The sequence below is a fragment of the Penicillium atrosanguineum genome (genome assembly GCF_028827265.1).
Source record: "Penicillium atrosanguineum strain IBT 20685 chromosome Unknown utg000003l_segment0_segment0, whole genome shotgun sequence".
Taxonomy (NCBI): domain Eukaryota; kingdom Fungi; phylum Ascomycota; class Eurotiomycetes; order Eurotiales; family Aspergillaceae; genus Penicillium; species Penicillium atrosanguineum.
This window is the reverse complement of record NW_026623135.1, coordinates 448,971-467,649: the sequence shown is the minus strand read 5'-3', so window position 1 is coordinate 467,649 and position 18,679 is coordinate 448,971. Positions and strand designations below refer to the sequence as shown.

Genomic DNA, 18,679 nt, shown 5'->3' with positions numbered 1-18,679 from the left:
GATTCTAGATGGGCGTCGACTCCGAATCCACATCTGATAAATGGTTGAGTTTCATGAGATCACAATCTACGGGCAGCTTTCAGATACTATTTTAGATACTCCTGTGGGCTGAAAGGAAGAGCTCCAGGATGGTAGACACACGTTCCCAGGGCAAATCCAAACTCTTCTTCTCTTTAAGGTTAAATTGCATCAGCACTATGAAGCTATAAAGCCCAAGGATTGCTGGCTGATACGAGTCCGACAGCTTATTCACTTCAAATAAGCCTGGCTATTTGTGGATCTATTATTTATCATGAATGTCCCCCTTTGAGAACAAGCATTGTTTCGGCCCAAGACCAGCTTCCCAGAGCACCTTATAATTGGCTGATGGCCTCCCACAGGAGAATAAGCGGCTCCTCCGGATGTTGCCTTCGCAGACACCCAAATTCCGATCAAGAAATTCATCTCATCTCGTTAGAGCGATTAAACTTGTCAATCTACGGATTACTGAAAAGGGCACATCTAGCTACCCTCTGGTCCACGACTGGATGGTACATTACAAAATGTCATCAGCAATCCACTGGATCCGACGACATCGGGTCGCGTCCATCGTGCTGGCCACTATCGCAGCTCTACTACTTCATTTCTTATTGTGGAGGGTCAAACAGGACCAGATCTTCATCGTCCCAACTGTTCCCATCAGCAGCCACCCACTCGGGGCCAGTACCAATTTTACTCCGCCTTTTCACACAAAGGGTCGACAAATTCTAGATGCCCTGGGAACCCCTATTAAGCTGGCTAGTATCAACTGGTATGGGGCAAGTGATAGTGATTTCGTTCCCGGAGGACTGGAGGTGCGGCATCGTGATGAGATCGCGCAGTTGATCCTCGATTTGGGATTCAACAGTGTGCGGCTACCGTACGCCGATGAGATCGTGAACGAGAACGTTGTGGTAGGAGCCGAGGTTATTGCTGGAAATCGAGATTTGTTCGACGGTATGAAGGAAGGGTCGTCGGTTCGGGCGTTGGATGTTTTCCACGCTGTCGTGGAGAGTCTGACCGCGGCTGGGCTGCTCGTCATTGTCAACAATCACATTACGCAAGCAACATGGTGCTGCGGAGCCAACCCCTGCGATGCAAGCTGGTCGAATGAGTGGTTCGGTGGCCAATTACTGTGTCGTGTCCCGCAAACCGAAGAAAACTGGATTCGCAACTGGGAGACGGTGATGCAGCCCTTGGTGCAAAACCCCCATGTAATGGGAGCGGACCTGCGAAATGAAGTCCGCGGGCTCTGGGGGACAATGCACTGGGAAGAATGGGCAATAGCAGCTGAAAAAGCATCCGAGCGATTGCTGGCGATGAACTCGAACTGGCTGATGATTGTGGAAGGGATATCGTCCGCGAACGACTTATCAGGAGTGCGCTCACGGCCCGTGCAACTCAGCGTTCCAGATAGGGTGGTCTATTCAGCACATGTCTATAAATGGTCCGGCTGGGGCAGCCTACGCCCCTATGGAGGACGATCATATGAAGACTTTGCAACGGAGATGTGGACAAACTGGGCTTATCTGGTGGCCGAGGATATGGCGCCTGTGTGGGTGGGTGAATTCGGAACCCCCGATGATCAGTCGGAAGGGGATCAGAACTACTGGCGTCATCTGGTACGGTTTTTGAGTCTGATGGACGTGAGTTGGGGCTACTGGGCGCTGAATCCGCGCAAGGCGACGGGGGAGTGGGAGAGTTATGGGTTGGTGGACGATGCATGGGGGTCGAGCACTCGATCTCATGATCGTCTAGCGGATTTGAAGCGCCTGGGACTGAATGTGGACTGAATTTTGAAGATAGAGGGTTGTTTCACGAGATGATATCCTCAGGGTCAACCACGGTTTCTGTATAGTTGCCATGATTGGTTTCCTCGTGGCGGACGGGTGGAGAGACCGTGCGTGGGTTCACCAATCCGACCCTCGGGATGCGCCAAGCTTTATCTGGGCATCCACTCTTACAGTTCTCAAAGGGCTTCTCTCCCGAGTTCCACCTTCTTTCTCCAGGGTCGTTGTTGCTGCTGCCCATTTGCCTGCGGCGTGTAGCCTGATTCGCCCTTTCTTGAGCTCGTGCAGTTCTCAGGTACACTTGGAGCATGTAGATCAATATATTAGGCATCCCCTCGAGAGGCCCCTTTTTACTCGACCTGTTCCCTGTCCTTGTCCTCTATATTTTTCTGATTTTGTGTGCCTTTCGTGCTCAGATCAGTCAGGATGCTAGTCTGGGTAACTCGCTGTCTGCCGGGCTTTAGTATTATTGGGCTGGTGCTGTTGTTGGTGTGCGCCTTTTCTGATGTTTCAAAGTCTGCGCTATGGAAGAGCTACTTCCCCCCACGAATGACCCCGTACAGGGTGGCTTCTGGGGTGGCATGAATATAGCACAGCAGATATTTGTTGTATACGCTGTCTTGATTCATGTCCATATGTTTGGATTTACCCTACGGCTAGGTTGGTCTATCTTCAGAGCTACCGGCAAAGCCAAGACGGCGTTGGAAAGGCGCATTTGGCATACTCCCATCCCCTCGCCTCGGTCTGAAGGAGGAGACTTTCACGAGCAACCGATCTCGCCGATTTCCATGTCCTCGGTGGACTCGTTGATCTCGAAGAACCTCAAGACAGACGTTACCATCAACGAAGTTGTCGAGGAGGAACTAGTCCACGCTATCATCCTGCCGAACTACTGCGAAGACCTTCACACCCTCGAGACAACCCTCAGAGTCCTAGCAAGCCACCCGCGGGCTCAATCGCAATATGAGATATACCTGGCCATGGAGCAAAAGGAAGCCGATTCCTCGGACAAAGCTGGCCACCTGGTCACCAAGTTCGAAAAGTTCTTCCTCCACATCTGCAGTACCTTCCACCCGTCTGGTATTCATGGCGAGATTGCAGGGAAGAGCTCAAATGTGGCGTTTGCTGCACGCCGTATCGTGGAGATCCACCGCACCGACTTGAATGAGGATAACTGCAACGTCGTTGTCACTGTCATGGATGGTAGGTCTTCGAAAATTCCCCCAAAGGCTAATGTATGCTGACAATGACCAGCCGATACCCATCTCTCTCGTGACTATTTCACCGAAATCCGACGACTGCATTACGCCCACTTCAGCGAAGCGGACCGCTCCCTTTACTGCTGCCCCATCATCTTCGATCGCAACTCCCACGAGAGCCCCGTTTTGGTTCGATGTGCAGATCTCCTTTGGGCCTTCGCGGGATTGTCGACCATGTACCCCGGAACAATGATCTCCATTCCTACCTCGGTATACTCGCTGCCACTATCCCTAGCCGAGAAGGTCGGCGGCTGGGACAGTGACCCGACGGCCATTGGCGAGGACATGCATATGCTGTTAAAGTGTTACTTTGAAACCGCAGGGAACGTCATCTCCCGCGTGATTTACGTCCCCGCCAGCCAGTGCAACGTGTCAAGTGACCGTGGCCACGGCTGGAGAAGATCAATGGACACCCTATTCGCACGGTACCGCCAGGCTCTCCGCCACATGTGGGGAGCTCTGGATTCAGGCTTCGCGGCTCGTCGTTCGCTGGGCTATCTCCGTTTCCACAAACGATGCTCATTGCTGCGGCCGAGACACTTTGCCTTACTGGAACTATTATACGAGGCTCACTTCCTCCCCAGTCACTTGACCATCATCATGCTGTTCTCGGTAATATACACCATCAGGACACCCGCATCGCAGCTACATCCTACCCTTGCATGGGCATTCTCTGCCACGGACATAGTGCGCGGAATGTCATTCATTGGAATGAACATTTGTCTTGCGCTGTATGAGCGGTGGCACACACTCTGCCTCAATGCTCGCATGCGCGATATGCAGGAGGCCAATCTACCCGATACAGGCTGTTCCCAGCGTACCTGGTGGAAACCTCAGTACCTGCTTGATCGCATCGCCTTCCCAATCGCAGGTACCCTCTTTGGTGCCGTTCCAACCGTCCACGCCGTCTTCGCGCACTTCTTCACCGATCGCTTGGTGTATCGGGTTAGCAAGAAGCCGACCTTTACGGACGCAGTGGCGCTGGCATGAAAGAGCTGTCTCTATATTTGGACGATCTGGATTTGAAGCATGATTTACGTGACTTAATGTGTATAGTTCATAGTTGTGTTCTGTATAGACCCCAAGTAATAATGATAGAACTCGGCGCGGGGGAAGGCTGTTCTGATGTTGTGATTCGTGCATTTCACCGCGCCCCACCATCTCCAACAGTTGGAGTTGGGGTAGCAGTAGGAACGGCTCTCTGTGCGACTTCGACCTACACTATATAATTGCCTTTACTTTACTTTTACCCAATTGCTCCTACACTTGCAACATTTAACACAGTAATCCAGTATGACTCCTACCCGTCGCGTCGCCATTATCCAGTGGCACATCAAGGTACAACGCCTCGGACCCCAAGTCTTTATCTATGACGCCCACGCCACTAACCACCTACATATGCAGGACGTCGCTATAGAAGACAACCATGCAGCTGCATGCAAGTATATTCGGGACGCCGCATCACAAGGAGCAGAACTAGCCGTTCTCCCCGAATACCACCTAAGCGGCTTCACCCCGACAGACCCGCGCTGGGCCATTCAAGCCGCCGACTCGGCAAAGTACCTCTCCGCGTACCAAGCGCTCGCCAAAGAGTTGAAAATCTGCCTTGTTCCCGGAACCATCATTGAGAAGGAAGAAAGTGTTAGCGGGGACCTCTTCTGGAACACGGCGTATTTCATTTCGAACGACGGGTCTATTCTCGGCTCTTATCGCAAGAAGAATATTTGGCATCCTGAGCGTCCGACGTTGGCTTCATCTGGTCTCGATGCGCATGTTGCTATCGATACGCCGATTGGGCGTGTGGGAATGCTGATTTGTTGGGATCTTGCGTTCCCTGAGGCCTTTAGGGAGTTGATTGCTGATGGGGCGGATATTGTCATCATTCCGACTTATTGGACGCCTCATGATGCGTCGGTCGAGGCGAGGGCATTTAACTCGGATGTCGAGGCGTTGTTCTTGGACTCGACGCTGACGGCGCGCTGTTTTGAGAATACGTGTGCGGTTATCTTTGCGAATGCTGCGGGGCCGGCAGAGGATTTCCTTGGCTTGTCGCAGGTTACTCTGCCGCTTGTTGGACCTGTTGTGAAGATGGGGAATGAGGAGGGTGTGAGGGTGGTGGATATGGATTTGGGGATTTTGGATGTGGCTGAGAGGAATTACAAGGTGCGGCAGGATTTGAAGAAGGAGGATTGGCATTATGTGTATCGGCACAGTGTTGGCAAATAGATTCAGAAGACCGCAGTCAACTAGTTGAATGGACTGTGGACCAAGGAGTTAGAAGAAATAGATATAATTGAGTAGATCTAAAGCAATTCATAGAGCAGTAACAAATCATTAATAATGAACTCCTCATCAAGGACAATCAAATGCCAGACATCCCGGAATCTTGGAACCGTGGGACTTCAAGACCAACAATTCTAAACCTCGAAAAACATTGAACGGCCCAGGCAAAGTAAAAGCAGAAAGCAAGGCGCAGACAGTTTACGAATATCGAATATAGTCAAGATGGCGTCCGCAAAGTCACAGAATAATGGCCCAACTCCGCCAACGCGAGAAGCTCAATCATACAGTCGAAATATCCCCCTTTCAAAGCTCGATAACAAGGCATCTTGAGTTTACTGCACCTGGCTGACAATCTCACTGGCGCGACCGAGGGACTCCACCATCTGCTGGCACTCCTTTCGTCGGCGGACAGTGTAATCGCTCTCCTTCAGTAGGTCGTCGAGCTCGTTGTTACGGTACATCATCTCCAGCAGCTCACGTTGCATCTCGTCCTTGGTGAATCTGAATCATGTTAGTGTGAGGTTATCAAGATGATCTGGGTCAAACGTACTGCACCAGTGTGTACATAACGGCCTTGGGGACCATGTCGATCATCGTGCGCTTCACGATATTGAAGTAGGAGGTGATAAGGAGCTCTGTTTGGGGTTAGAATGGTACCTTGCTGATCGGACAAGGGTGGACATACTGATAACCTCAACCTCGGTAGACTCCCGCTCGGACAGAGTAGCAGAAGCCTTAAGAGTGGGGGCGGGGCCTCCATAGCAGCCATCTTCTTCTTGTTCTTGGAAGCCCAGAAGCTGCCGAAGAACCCACTGTTGTTTTGAGCCTCGCCGGTGGTGTCCAGAGAGGGGCTCGCGGCGCGGGCAGGCAAAGGCAGAGGCTTGCCGGTCTTGGGGTCGACCTGGGTGGGCTTGGCAGCTTGCTGGCGGTCGTTCACGAGGGCCATAGCCTGTACTTGGTTAGTGTTTCTGGTCTACCATTTCAAGGGCACGGGGCTCTTACGCGTTGTCCGTTAAGGAAGTCGGGGTGACCGGTGTTGATGTACGTGGCCTCCATAGCGATCAGGTCCCTGACCAGCTTGCCGGTAGGATCCATGCACTTCTTAAAGAAGGCAATGGCGACGGTATGGAACTTCTCCTTGAGCATGGGATACCGGCGGAAGAGGTTCTTGTTCAACAACTGGCCGAGGATGCGCACCAGCTCGTCGTAGACAAGCGAGATACACTTTGTGCTAGGCTCCTCCAAACGCTTGATCTGTTGCTTGACAATCAACTCGAAGGCAGTGGTTCCGACGAACAGCGCGGGCGAAGATCCGGACGAGTTGTACAGGATTGTGCGAATGTCAATATCCTTCACAATGTCGAAGGGATCGACGGCTTTGACACCGTTCGCGTAGAGCTCGTGGAAGACAAAACTGATACGAGCACCGCCCGACAGCTCGATGCTGGACAGCTCCTGGTTGTTTCCTTCCAAGACAGTGCGGTATTCATTGCTGAACTCAGTGATGATGTTGAGGATAATGTTTGCGCTGTTGCCGAGCATAGAATCGCCGAGCTGCGACAGCTCCGTGCTGTACTTCTGGAGGGAAGAGGAGATACGGGCCTTGATATCAGGGAGGGTCTGCTTGATGTGCATCATCAAGATCTAAAATAGGATTAGTTGCCTGGTCACGCGACCTCCGCGAATGCAAGACGTACCAAGTTCAGCTTGCGAGCAAGGTATGGGGTACCACAGTACGAGGCCTTGTTCCGATACGCCTTGTGGTTCTCGAAGAAGTTCTTCTCATTCTCCAGGGCATAGGAAATGAGCTTCTTGTTCTCAATGTCACGCTGGCCACGGTTGACAACGGGAACGTAACCCAGACGCAGCGGGATAATCCGACCAGCGAGAATATCCACAACATCGGTACCATCGTCCATCAGATCGACCTTACTCAACACACCGATGGTGCGCTGTCCCTCGGGGTCCACCTCACGCGCCAGCTTCAGACCATCGGAGTTGGCCAAATCCTGGTTGGCCGAAGTCACGGCCAGAATGATAGCATTGGGCTTGCTGATGTACTTGAGCACCATATCCTTGATCTGACGCTCGATATCCTTCGGCTGGTCGCCGACGGGCACCTTGGTGAGACCGGGCAGATCGACAAGGGTCAGGGTAAGGACGTTGGGGGAGTAGATGCGCAGGTTGATCGGGGCAGGTGAAATGCCAGCGTTTTTGCCGACCTTGGTTTCCGTCTCACGCACAATCTCATCGCGGATCTTGTTGAAGTCGAAGAACTTCTCGCCGGGCAAGTGCAAGAACTCGCCGTACTCGTCGACGTTGGACTCGCTGTCCGTTGTGTCCAACATCTTGTCGCCATTCGTTTGCGCGGTGGGGGTCTTGTTGATAAGCTGCAGAATAAGAGGTCTCCGAGTAACAATTCCCGAGCCACGAGGCAAGCTAAAAATGACAGAAAAGGCGGTTAGCAATGGCTGACGACGCCGCCTGGAGGTAACCCCGCCACCCGCACTGTCGCGAAATGCCGGAGACGAGAGCACCTCTGGAATGGAAGGAACGCATACAAATCACGACCGACAATGTTCTCTAGTACTGAACTCTTTCCACTGGACTGCGAACCGACGACAACGATCTGCGGCAAGTCGATGGGGTTGTGCACCTAATGCAAACGGTGTCAGTTTCGGGAAAGAGACCACGGTTGCCGCATGAGAGCAGTTGAAATATACTCACTCCGACTGTAGAGAAGACATCCTGGAGTTTGTTGACCAGCGAGATCAGGCTGGGATCGTTTACGTTTATGCTGCGCACAAGTTAGCTAGGCCGCATCGGAGGGGGGAGGGTGGGACAGGGGGTGGTTGCGCACGAATGGCCAGTTGGGCTTGCCATGGCTGGCGATGTGTAGGATATCTGAGCAAAAGAAGGCTAGAAATCAAAAGAAAGGGCACACGTAGAAAACACCCAAGGGAAGAGGGAGATATCTCAAGGAGAGGCGGAGTGTTTGGTTAAACAGACGCAGGCGGTGACAGTGGGTGGCGGATCCACAATTGGGTCTTTGGGTCTGTCGGCTCGTGGGACTGCGGCACTTACGACTTAGGCATCCACTCATTCTACTTCTACGATCTCTACGATGTCTATACATCTGCCTAATCTCGATCAAAGTCAGAAATTTATTGAACATAACTACAGGGTAATGTGCTTGTCAAAAACCGAATACAAGATGCACGGAGAACGCTTCTCTCTCTCTACTCATCCGACACCGAGGCAAAGCGGTCCGACATGGTTTGCAGGAGCTGCTCGTACTTGGCAGTAACCTCCTCCTCGTTGTCGGGTACCTCAAACTTCATGCTCCGCAGAGACGCCTGCAGGTCGGAGGTTGAGTCACGGACCTTGCTCCACTGCTGGCCCTGAGCCACGGCCTTCTGAGCCTCGTCATGGAAGCCCATGAATGCCTTCATCATGTACTCGGTCTTCCACAGAGGGCAGAACTGATCGTAGTCACTGTAACCGTTCTGCTGCAAGAAGTCGTCCTTGAGCATGGCAGCGACATCCAGAGTAATCTTGTCCGAGTCACCGAGCGCCGCCTTACCGACCAACTGCACGACCTGGTCGAGGTCCTCCGACTTGGACAGCAGCTCACGGATCTGGTCACGCAAGCGAGGGAAGTCCGGGTTGTGCTTTTCGTAGTACTTATCCAGAACGGTAGTGTACTTGCTGTAAGACATCGAGGTGTTGACGGACGGGAAGTGCTTGCGCTGGGCCAGCTTCTTATCGAGACCCCAGAAGACTTGCACGATACCCAGGGTACTGCTAGTGACGGGATCGGAGAAATCACCACCGGGCGGGCTGACGGCACCGACAATGCTGACACTGCCTTTACGCTCGGGGCTACCTAGAGCACTGCTGCAACCGGCACGCTCGTAGAAGGAGGCCAGCTTGGCACCCAGGTAGGCGGGGAAACCCTGGTCAGCAGGCATTTCTCCCAAACGACCGGAAATCTCACGCAGAGCCTCGGCCCAGCGAGAACTCGAGTCAGCCATCATGGCCACGTCCTTGCCCTGATCACGGAAATATTCGGCAATGGTGATACCGGTGTAGATGGAGGCCTCACGGGCGGCCACGGGCATGTTGGAGGTGTTGGCGATCAGGCAGGTACGCTTCATGATGGGCTCCTTGCGGCCCTCGACGGTGATGGAAAGCTATTTGGAGAGAAGCGGTCAGCAAATATACATGGGACTTCACGTCAAACAGAATAAATACCTCGGGGAAATCCATCAACACCTCAGCCATCTCGTTACCACGCTCACCGCAACCGACATAGACGATGATGTCTGAGTTCGAGAATTTGGACACAGACTGGGAAATGACAGTCTTGCCACATCCGAAAGCACCGGGAATACACACGGTTCCACCCTGGACACTGGGGAAGAGAGAATCCAGCACTCTCTGTCCGACAATGAAAGGCGCATCGGCGGAGAGACGGTCGTTGACCGGGCGAGGCACACGGACCGGCCAAGTCTGCATCATTCCGAACTCGCTCTTCTTACCCTCGAACTCGACCTCCAGCAGCTTCTCCTCGACGGTGTAGCTACCGGCAGGGGATATCCGTGTAATGGTACCACGGGCACGCGGGGGCAGGAGGATTTTGTGGTTGTTCACCAGGCTGTTCTCGAACACGGTACCCCAAATGTCACCACCGGTGATGTGGTCGCCGACCTTGAAGCCGGCGGGCTTATACTCCCATTTTCTCTCGCGGTCGAGCGCATTAACGGAGATACCACGGGGAATGTAGATACCCTTCGACTTGTCGGAGATGGCCTTGAGGGGTCGCTGGATACCATCGTAGATCGTCTCCATCAGACCGGGGCCCAGCTCGACAGAGAGGGGCTTGCCCGTCCGTGTAACGGGGTCGCCGACGGTCAAACCGGCTGTTACATCATAATCAATTAGCTTCGGCGGTGATCGATCGGAGCATACGTGGCCCACGAGAGGGAGGGAGTCGTACCGGTCTCTTCGTAAACCTGAATGGTGGCCTTGTCCTGTTCGATACGAATGACTTCACCGACGAGAAGGTCGTGTCCAATATGGCACTGGCAGCCATCAGATCAGCAATGACTCGGAGGGCATTGGGGGTAGCTTCCGGGGGCTTACCAGCTCGTACATGGCACAGCCGATCATGTTTTCGGCCACGACGACGGGGCCGGAAACCGAGAAGATGAGGCCATGAGGCTCCTGGTCCTGGTCCTTGGGGGCCATGGTGGTAGCTTTGGTAGAGGGGTTGGAGGAGATGGAGGTGGGTGAGTCTGGAAGCGGAGACTTTGGAAGCTCACGGTTGACGGGCGGTGGAGAGGTCGGACGCTCGGGCTCTCTGCTAATCAGTTGCAGCAGTGACGGCCTTGCTTTCAATCGGGGCCTTTGCAAGCCTAACATTCGTTTTCCTGGTAATCTATGTACAGTCTATGTACAGGTTGCCCAGGTTTGCTCACGGGGGCCTGGCCGGGGGGTCGTGGAGTTTCCCCCTTATGCCATCCAATCCTCTCACTCGTTCTTCCGAGCGATTAGCGCCCGGGATCGCCAGGTCTCCATTGTCCGCGAGTTTATCTGTCAGCCTCAAAAAGCGGTGATTAGAAATTAGGGAGGTTGGGCGTTAGCATCGTAAGGCGCGATTACATGGTAGTGCTAGCCATGTGGGTGACGTGCCCCTTTATATAGTTGCTGCGTGGCGAACATTGATCACCATGCCATTATTATTCAGTCTCGGATTACCGAGGACTGATTGTTCCAAACGATATATCTTATATGGATTGTTGTGGCTTTACATTGTCTAGCTTCAGGGGCTAGGCGGTACATAGGGCGCCGGTTCTCGATAACACATGCAGCGTATAGATCACACGCCGCTCAGGATTATACCATCACATAAAAGACCTCTACGAGGAATCCGCGATTTGATTTAAACCTATTCCGCGCAGTCATAAGGTGTTCCAGGCATATTCTTGCGATCCTCAATCGTATTCCAAAGTACCGCGGAGTCCTCTCATAGAGAGTCTTAGAAGGATCCGATCTACGTGAAAACCCTCGTTCAATACCTCTATCGCCCCAGATATCTACGAAACCGACTTTGGCGGAGGCACAGTCGACATACTAATAATGTCAGGAGCACAATGATACTCGAAAAGAGATTTTGATCCACGAGTGGCTTGATGATAGTACGACTCCCTTGAATAGCACATTGTAGGACCTCCGGCAAATTGTCGACATGCTTTCCCTGTGCTGTTGCTTCTGTCAGTGTCGAGGCTCCACGTTCGAAGATTGGCCAACGTGAAAAATTTGTGAGCGGAATCATTTCTTTCTTCTTCGTCTATCTCAACTTTGATCAATCCACTCCGTTCCTCCAGTTTATAGACTCATAACGACGCACGCTTACTCTGGAGAATCGCAAGCCTGTAAAACAGGCCTGAAAGGTCTCTACTACCGTCCAAATTCACTCCCTTCCAAACCAAACCTCTTTTCCTCATCGATTCTTGTCCACTTAACTCCGAAAGCTAGGAAAAATCCTGAAGCTGTCGTAGCAACTGCAACAAACTATCAGCGCCCACCTGGTTAGTTACAATCCTGCTACACGGTCGCCCCAGAGAAGGGCCACTTACAAATATCGATGTAATGGCTGTGTTGTAACATTCCAAACCCAGGCGTAACAGTTTGGGAAAATCTTGTTCGGTAGTTTCACGTATATGGGCAGTTCCAGCGGCAGATAACAAAGCTATTTGGGAAACAGTCAGACCGGCATGGTAGGCCAGTTCTTGGCCCAGACTTGAACGAAACACGATACCTCTAAGAACTTGTGTGACTGTGGCTCCCAGGTACTGAAAGAATAAATTGAGAGAGACGGCAACGGGTATGAGATCCGGCTTATCTTTGACCGCTAGCTGGACTATGAGAGAGGACATTTGCTGGGCCATACCAACCCCGAGACCGTGGATGACCTGGAAACCAATCCAATGGCTAGGTGGTGTATCGAAAGTCGAGAACTGAGTATATAAAGCTGCGGCAGTGCATATGAAGACAGGTTCAATGAAGAGCCAAGGATTGTAATAGTTTATTTACCGCGCTGTGTCCTAGTGTCAGCCTCTGATACCTTGATAAGAAAGATCCTAGTGTTAAAAATTTACCCAGGATACCAGCAAACAGTGTTCCCACTATTTGAGAGAGCATAGCAGCTAAAACCTGCGTACCACTTTCCAATGGAGTTGCCCCTTGCACGGCTTGGAACTATTCAGGAAGATAGTAGTTTAAGATGCGAAGAGACCCAAAGTGACAGAAGGAAAATAAGACACTGAAGGTAACTGTTCGTCTGGTGAGTAGGTTCCCCGGTATCATAGCACCATCACCTTGATAGCCGAAACAAAGAGTATGAGTATCACACCTGAGCCCATAAAGAGACCGATGATAGTTGCCGAGTCCCAATCGTTTTTTGTGCCGCCCCATATCATAGCGAGAAGCAGCATAAAAATAGCTGGAATGAATATTCCACATCCGATGAGATCCAGGCTCTTGATCCGCTGGACAGCAGTCTGATTATGCTGTATAGATGGGGGGTTGAAGAAGCAGAGCATATAGAATAACGTCAGAGCACCTGGAGGAAGGTTCACCCAGAAACACCACCTCCACGTTGCCTTCTCTGTTAAAGCGCCACCTATAACAGGTGCTAGAATTAGACCCATAGCAAAGCAACTGCTGCATATGCCTATAAGAAGCGGTTTCGCTTTCTCGGAAGAAACAGTGAGAACAATAACAAACCCACCACTAGCGACACCGGAGGCCCCAACACCTGCGACTGCACGACCCACAATAAATGTGTTACTATTTGGAGCAAAGCCACATATGAGACTGCCGACTAAAAATATGGAAAAGAATATTATGTAGATCCAGCGAAGGGGAAACGTTGCGCTTAGCTTTCCTGCCAGCGGAGTCAATGCGCACGTTGTGAGTGAATAAGCGGCCGGATACTAGGCCAGCTGTGACGTATCCTTGAAGTCGGACGTGATGGATGGAATGACCTAGCCATGGGGTGTCAGATACAGTTGAAACTTTCGGGTAGCAGGAAGGGGGGGTTAGTAGTACTGTTGCCATGACGAAGATATCTAAGGACATCAGGAAGGCACCGAAGCATATACCTATGAAAACGGCATAGAGCTTGAAACCGTGCATCGCCGTCGAGTTCGTCTCTGGCCCTTTACTACTGCTCGCAGGCTAAGGTGGGGTACTAATGCCAGCAGCATCTTCTGACTTGGTAGCTCTCTTGGCCTCATCTGGAGAAGAGCAAGTCATGTTCTAGATCTGCCTGCGTGGGCCACGATTGAAGCAAGTGTGGTAATTGGTATCTGGTAATAGACCAATATGTCGATTGCACACCGAGTCCGTTGGACCGGCGACACAAATGACTCGCGCGAAGTCGCCCGTTCTAAACTTTTGGCCCCCTGTTGAGCAGCACCACATAGAGCAAGATCACGTGGGAAAAACAATATGTGTAGGTTAAGATAGTCCTCATTTCAAAAGGATACGTTGAAAATTTAGGTAACCTGCTGATTCATTCTCACTTGAGTGATAAAAAACAACCTCCAAATACGGACTTTGAGTGACAATGAAGAAACCATTTACTTTTCTGTTTGATAGACTGATTTGCCATGCCCTCTACCCACCGAGGCCGAAATCGACAATATACCAGGCATATCCATGGAATATAGATGGCGAATATTAGTGGGAGTAAGCCATCGTTTTATTTTGAAAGTTGGTCTCATTAAAAGGGAAATATGTTGTTCGGTTGAAAGAAGACAAGTATTCCCGTTCCGCGGGTCTTTACTCTCTATTCGGACTCAAAAATAGGGATTTTATTTGTCATAGTGTAAATTCTTGTTAAAAAATGATTTCGGAAGGGCCACAGCTTACAAAATCGGAGAAAGAAGATATACCAAGCAACCTACGGAGATACTTTGACGATTTACCCCAGCTTCCATCTTCGAAATGATTTAGAAATTTCGACAAAAGACGGCTTCTAGACAAAATACTGGATACATAAGCCGGACCCGTTGTTAAACGGCCTTTTTGACTCTAAAATGGTTCACAACGACTGGGCTACGAAAGGACACCTGAAACGGAAATTTACTCTACAGAGCAGAACATCTTCGAAAATTCTTCCCTTCATGTTAAAGGCCACGTAGTCACGTTCAACTCGAGCTTCTTATGAAGAAAAAATAGAATTATCCGCTAGTAAAGCCATAGAAACTATGAAGATGCACATCTCGTGATAAATGTCTGGGAAATACCGTAGATATCATCTAGGGTATAAGAAATATTACTTGGTAGTCTTTGTGGTTTGGGATAGGATAACAACTAGTCCCTCTGGACTGACAGTATGTTGACGCTTTTACCTCCGAGGTAGTATGGCTTTAGTCACTGCGGCTAGAAATATAGTCGTAGGGTTTCATAGACATAAGTTTTCATAACTTCGAGCTCTTGTAAACTGCGAAAATGGGCGGTGGGAAATGCCTAAAAAGCTCTATCAATGGCAAGCAAGGATATAATGAGCTTTGGCATGAAAATACGATTCTCAAAGCACTAGAAACTGACATAAGTTAGGCATTATTGGTTTAGTAGGTATTGTTTTGACATGAGCAGCTCAATGGATCTGAACAACCCGGACTGAATTCTACGGTCAGCCTGACTCTGGGCGCATTCATAAAAGCGGCGGCGTCTAATAAGAAAGCCCCACCCGACAGAGAAAATATAGTACGTAGCGTGACCGAAGTACACAAATCACCGCTTGTGACAGAAGAACCAACCAATGATACGAACCCAAATCACGCCCTAGAAACATAAATCCATTCATACCGCCAGAATAGTGAATGTGAAAGTGTTGATCCTCTTGGAGTGTAGTTCACATGCAAGCCATCCCAGCCCTTACCCCTCTCGCTTTACCCCGGACCCCGGACCACGGTAGAGGCGAACGGAGGAGCCACCGTGGTCATGACAGCTGCATGTGGGCGAAATTTTCACTATTTATACAACATGTCACACTCTCCATGGCTTCTTGAATCGTGCTTGAAGCCTCCCTAGTCAATACTTTGCATCGCTGACAGGAACCATGGCGTTGAAAAGTCCCAGACAAGGGAACAGCACAGAGTGCCACTACTGGGGCTACTCGTTTCATTGGACTGATCGCCACAGGTCGGCAGATGAGCTTCGTCCCATGGCCTTCACCTATGACAATATTGCCGATGAGTGCGTGCAGATCTTGAACAAAATTCCCACGGATGGTGATTCGGATAGGCCATTCAAGAAGGATCTGTACGGTCTATTGAGAGACCATGTCGACGAGGACCCTAAGCTTCAAGAGCTATGGACTCAGGTCAACACAGTCCCAGAATGGGTCGACTGGGAGCAGATCCAAAGAGGACAAGACATTTTCTTCCGATACGGTCTTCCTATCCTGAACGTGGTATGTTCGTGACACTGCCTTTTCATACCTTGCGGACGCTAACTCAGAAGGATAGCTCAGCTTTGAAAGCTTACTGGGTGGAATGTATGACTATTTCCCAGCCATAGAGTTTTCAGACTAATACTTTCTAGGGGAGCAATCCGGGTTGTTGAAACACTCGCACGAACCGGTGGCTTCGGTGCCAAAGTCGTACGTCGCCGACTTCTCGAAACACTCCAGCATATTCTGCAAGTCAATAGCTCAGCCGAGGGGATGAAACCAGGAGGTGAAGGAAACGTCTCATCAGTACGCGTGCGACTTCTCCACTCATCCGTCCGCCTGAAGATCTTGGAATTGGTGAAACAGAAGCCTGACTACTATGATATCGACAAATACGGGACACCAGTGAATGATTTAGACTGTATCGGGACGATCAACACTTTCTGCAGTTCAGTCGTCTACCTTGGACTACCTCGGCAGGGAATCCATCTCAGTCAGCAAGAGATCGAAGACTATATCGCTCTCTGGCGACTTGTTGCATTCTACATGGGCACACCGACTGAACCTTTCGAAAATAGCACCAAGGCACTGGCTATGATGGAATCCCTTTTGATATCTGAGATCGATCCAACTGAGATCGGAAAAGTTCTCGCGAAGAATATTATTCTCGGTCTTGAGAACACGGCTCCAGCATATGCTTCCAAGGAATTCATGGAGGCATTGACTAGACTTTTGAACGGAGATCAGCTCTCGGATGAACTGGAAATTCCAAGATCGAGTCTCTACTACCGCGTCATGATATGGGGTTATTGTTTCTGGGTTGCGACCGTTTCCTCCATTATTCCCAAGATATACTTCCTAGATCGGCTGATGATCGGGGTAAGTCGTTTGAGGCAACTGCCGCCTTGTATACATTTTACTGACGAGTGAACTAGCTACGCCGCAAATACTTCTACAAGATGATCATGGATGAGAAGATCGGCCTTGGCAAAGAGTCTCGCTTCGAGTTCAAGTACGTGCCCACTTTGACACGTACTACACGTCTCGGAGAGCGGCGCAGCACCAAGTTCGAGAGACCTGGCGTTGAGACCTTAGCCCGGTTGGGACTTCTTGCAGCGTTTACTGGGGTGGTGGCCTTGGGTTTGGGTCTGATATTGGCGGCAGGAGTGCTACCAACCAACCAGTTATTTTATGGCGGTCTGGCTTAGACTGGCGACAAGCGATTAGCGGGTCTTCTTTTGCACACTTTCTTATAGTTCGGCTGTGGTCACCATAACGCCATCTGATAGTCTAGGAATTTAATGATGTATTTTTTTTAACCCTCATGTGGATGATTATCGCGATACGGGTCGATATTATCCTGTGATGAATGCAGGGTTGTTTGTCGCGTTCCTTGGTGCTCTTCAAGCATGTGATTTAATCTAACTCACATGTGGCCTTAGGCCATTGCACGCGGGCTTCGTCTTATTCATGATGCTACAATTAACGATTTTTCTGGCCTGGGCGTCAAGCTCCTCCTGCCGGCGTTGATCGTGGTCAATCTTGGCCAACAGGATCATCTGAGCACTGCACTGAACTATTTCCTATCGTTGGTAAGTGATAAGTTCGAAGATATAAACCTTGGAATACTTGTCATGTTTGTAAGTATCTCGTATGGTCCAGTCTCCATACATCTGCATCCATTAGCCTTGCGCATTTAGTCTCACGCATATTCAACCTACCTCGATGGATAGCCCCAGCATGCGTACTCAACAACACAGCATTTCTCTCCTTGCTGCTCTTACAGTCTTCGATAGCGTGGGGCCCCTCCGACTCATACTTCGCGGTCGAGAAGAAACACCAACTCCCATCGAGCGAGCACAAAGATATTCCTTCGTCTGCGCAGTCGTCAGCAAAGCGATAGATTACGTAGTAGGGCCCAAAATGCGACAAGATGGACCGGGCAGCGACCTTGACCATGAAAAACCCCGAATAACCCCATCAACCAATGACGACGAACTGCTGACCGAAACCACGCCCCTGCTTCCGCAGCGCGCACAGAACGCAAGGCGTGCACTCGGGAGCTGCATCCGCAGCTGTAACCTGTTGGTTTGCTCGTTCTTTCCAGATAGCTTTGAGCAGCATCTGTTGTCACCAGTTGGTGATATATTCGCTGATGTGGTTATTGGTTGTACCTTGCTCGCTGCGCTGATAGGCTTGGTGCCGGCTCTGCACCGGGCATTCTTCGCGCGAGATGACAACCGGGGAAGTCTTCCGTGCATGGCTGACGACCAGTGTTCGAAATTCTAGACATTGATTGACTGCTCTTCAAAATTACAAGCCTGGGTACAGATTGGAAGTCAGGTTTGAACTTACGGTGGCCGATGGTGACTCCAAGAGGATTCTCATCTGGGCTATGGCGACGCTCTTTGTAGTGCGGCTGGTGATCTGGCCAGCTCTCAGTATCTCGATCATGTATGGGCTGTCATGACATATTTTTTCTCCCAGAAGACGATCCGAAGCTTTGGTTTAGCATGATGCTCATGCCGACCGGTCCGCTGGCGTTGGTGATTTTCGGACTGGCGGAATTGGCGCATGCATCAAAGACCGAGAAAATGGCTATTGCAAAGACATCAATAGGTTGAAATGCTGCTCATAATTTACATTTCGAATCTCGTTTAACTTTGACTGGATTGTTTACGCTCTGTCATCATTCATGTTTCACGATGACGGGCGCACTGAAGGCATACGAGGCGGCGCGGGTTAAGTGGTTATGACGTCTACTACTCCGATACGGATTCATACGCAAGGTATTCATTTTCTTGAAGTATCACACTACCCTAGATTAAGGTCAAAAGAAAGAATTGCTTGCACTTAGCCAT

At 50.6% G+C, this 18,679-nt stretch overlaps 8 protein-coding genes across 8 annotated transcripts; 5 read left to right on the top strand and 3 right to left on the bottom strand.

Annotated features, from left to right (window-relative positions):
- Window positions 1-542: 542 nt before the first annotated feature.
- N7443_003581 (cellulase family protein) lies at window positions 543-1,811 on the top strand (the record flags this gene model as incomplete). The annotated part of the gene is made up of 1 exon (XM_056883637.1): window positions 543-1,811. One exon carries the CDS (start codon window positions 543-545, stop codon window positions 1,809-1,811), a length of 1,269 nt encoding a protein of 422 aa, XP_056741915.1.
- Window positions 1,812-2,332: 521 nt separating this feature from the next.
- On the top strand, window positions 2,333-4,057 carry N7443_003580 (glycosyltransferase family 2 protein; the record flags this gene model as incomplete). Its single annotated transcript, XM_056883636.1, has 2 exons — window positions 2,333-3,011; window positions 3,063-4,057. The coding sequence occupies 2 exons, from the start codon at window positions 2,333-2,335 to the stop codon at window positions 4,055-4,057; spliced, it is 1,674 nt and encodes a 557-aa protein (XP_056741914.1).
- Window positions 4,058-4,360: 303 nt separating this feature from the next.
- On the top strand, window positions 4,361-5,293 carry N7443_003579 (carbon-nitrogen hydrolase family protein; the record flags this gene model as incomplete). Its single annotated transcript, XM_056883635.1, has 1 exon — window positions 4,361-5,293. One exon carries the CDS (start codon window positions 4,361-4,363, stop codon window positions 5,291-5,293), a length of 933 nt encoding a protein of 310 aa, XP_056741913.1.
- Window positions 5,294-5,682: 389 nt separating this feature from the next.
- On the bottom strand, window positions 5,683-8,233 carry N7443_003578 (dynamin-like GTPase vpsA; the record flags this gene model as incomplete). Its single annotated transcript, XM_056883634.1, has 8 exons — window positions 5,683-5,851; window positions 5,901-5,983; window positions 6,036-6,299; window positions 6,353-6,994; window positions 7,048-7,789; window positions 7,912-8,006; window positions 8,078-8,147; window positions 8,211-8,233. The coding sequence occupies 8 exons, from the start codon at window positions 8,231-8,233 to the stop codon at window positions 5,683-5,685; spliced, it is 2,088 nt and encodes a 695-aa protein (XP_056741912.1).
- Window positions 8,234-8,589: 356 nt separating this feature from the next.
- On the bottom strand, window positions 8,590-10,774 carry N7443_003577 (H(+)-transporting V1 sector ATPase subunit A; the record flags this gene model as incomplete). Its single annotated transcript, XM_056883633.1, has 4 exons — window positions 8,590-9,543; window positions 9,605-10,272; window positions 10,350-10,434; window positions 10,496-10,774. The coding sequence occupies 4 exons, from the start codon at window positions 10,772-10,774 to the stop codon at window positions 8,590-8,592; spliced, it is 1,986 nt and encodes a 661-aa protein (XP_056741911.1).
- Window positions 10,775-11,812: 1,038 nt separating this feature from the next.
- On the bottom strand, window positions 11,813-13,672 carry N7443_003576 (Glycogen synthase; the record flags this gene model as incomplete). Its single annotated transcript, XM_056883632.1, has 6 exons — window positions 11,813-11,926; window positions 11,992-12,386; window positions 12,514-12,613; window positions 12,727-13,238; window positions 13,402-13,575; window positions 13,609-13,672. 6 exons carry the CDS (start codon window positions 13,670-13,672, stop codon window positions 11,813-11,815), a joined length of 1,359 nt encoding a protein of 452 aa, XP_056741910.1.
- A 1,813-nt stretch (window positions 13,673-15,485) lies between these two features.
- On the top strand, window positions 15,486-17,026 carry N7443_003575 (oxygenase MpaB family protein; the record flags this gene model as incomplete). The annotated part of the gene is made up of 4 exons (XM_056883631.1): window positions 15,486-15,839; window positions 15,895-15,923; window positions 15,971-16,697; window positions 16,754-17,026. The coding sequence occupies 4 exons, from the start codon at window positions 15,486-15,488 to the stop codon at window positions 17,024-17,026; spliced, it is 1,383 nt and encodes a 460-aa protein (XP_056741909.1).
- A 161-nt stretch (window positions 17,027-17,187) lies between these two features.
- N7443_003574 (Auxin Efflux Carrier superfamily) lies at window positions 17,188-18,442 on the top strand (the record flags this gene model as incomplete). Its single annotated transcript, XM_056883630.1, is given in 5 exon segments — window positions 17,188-17,229; window positions 17,261-17,458; window positions 17,505-18,091; window positions 18,150-18,240; window positions 18,254-18,442. 5 exon segments carry the CDS (start codon window positions 17,188-17,190, stop codon window positions 18,440-18,442), a joined length of 1,107 nt encoding a protein of 368 aa, XP_056741908.1.
- Between the last annotated feature and the right edge of the window lie 237 nt (window positions 18,443-18,679).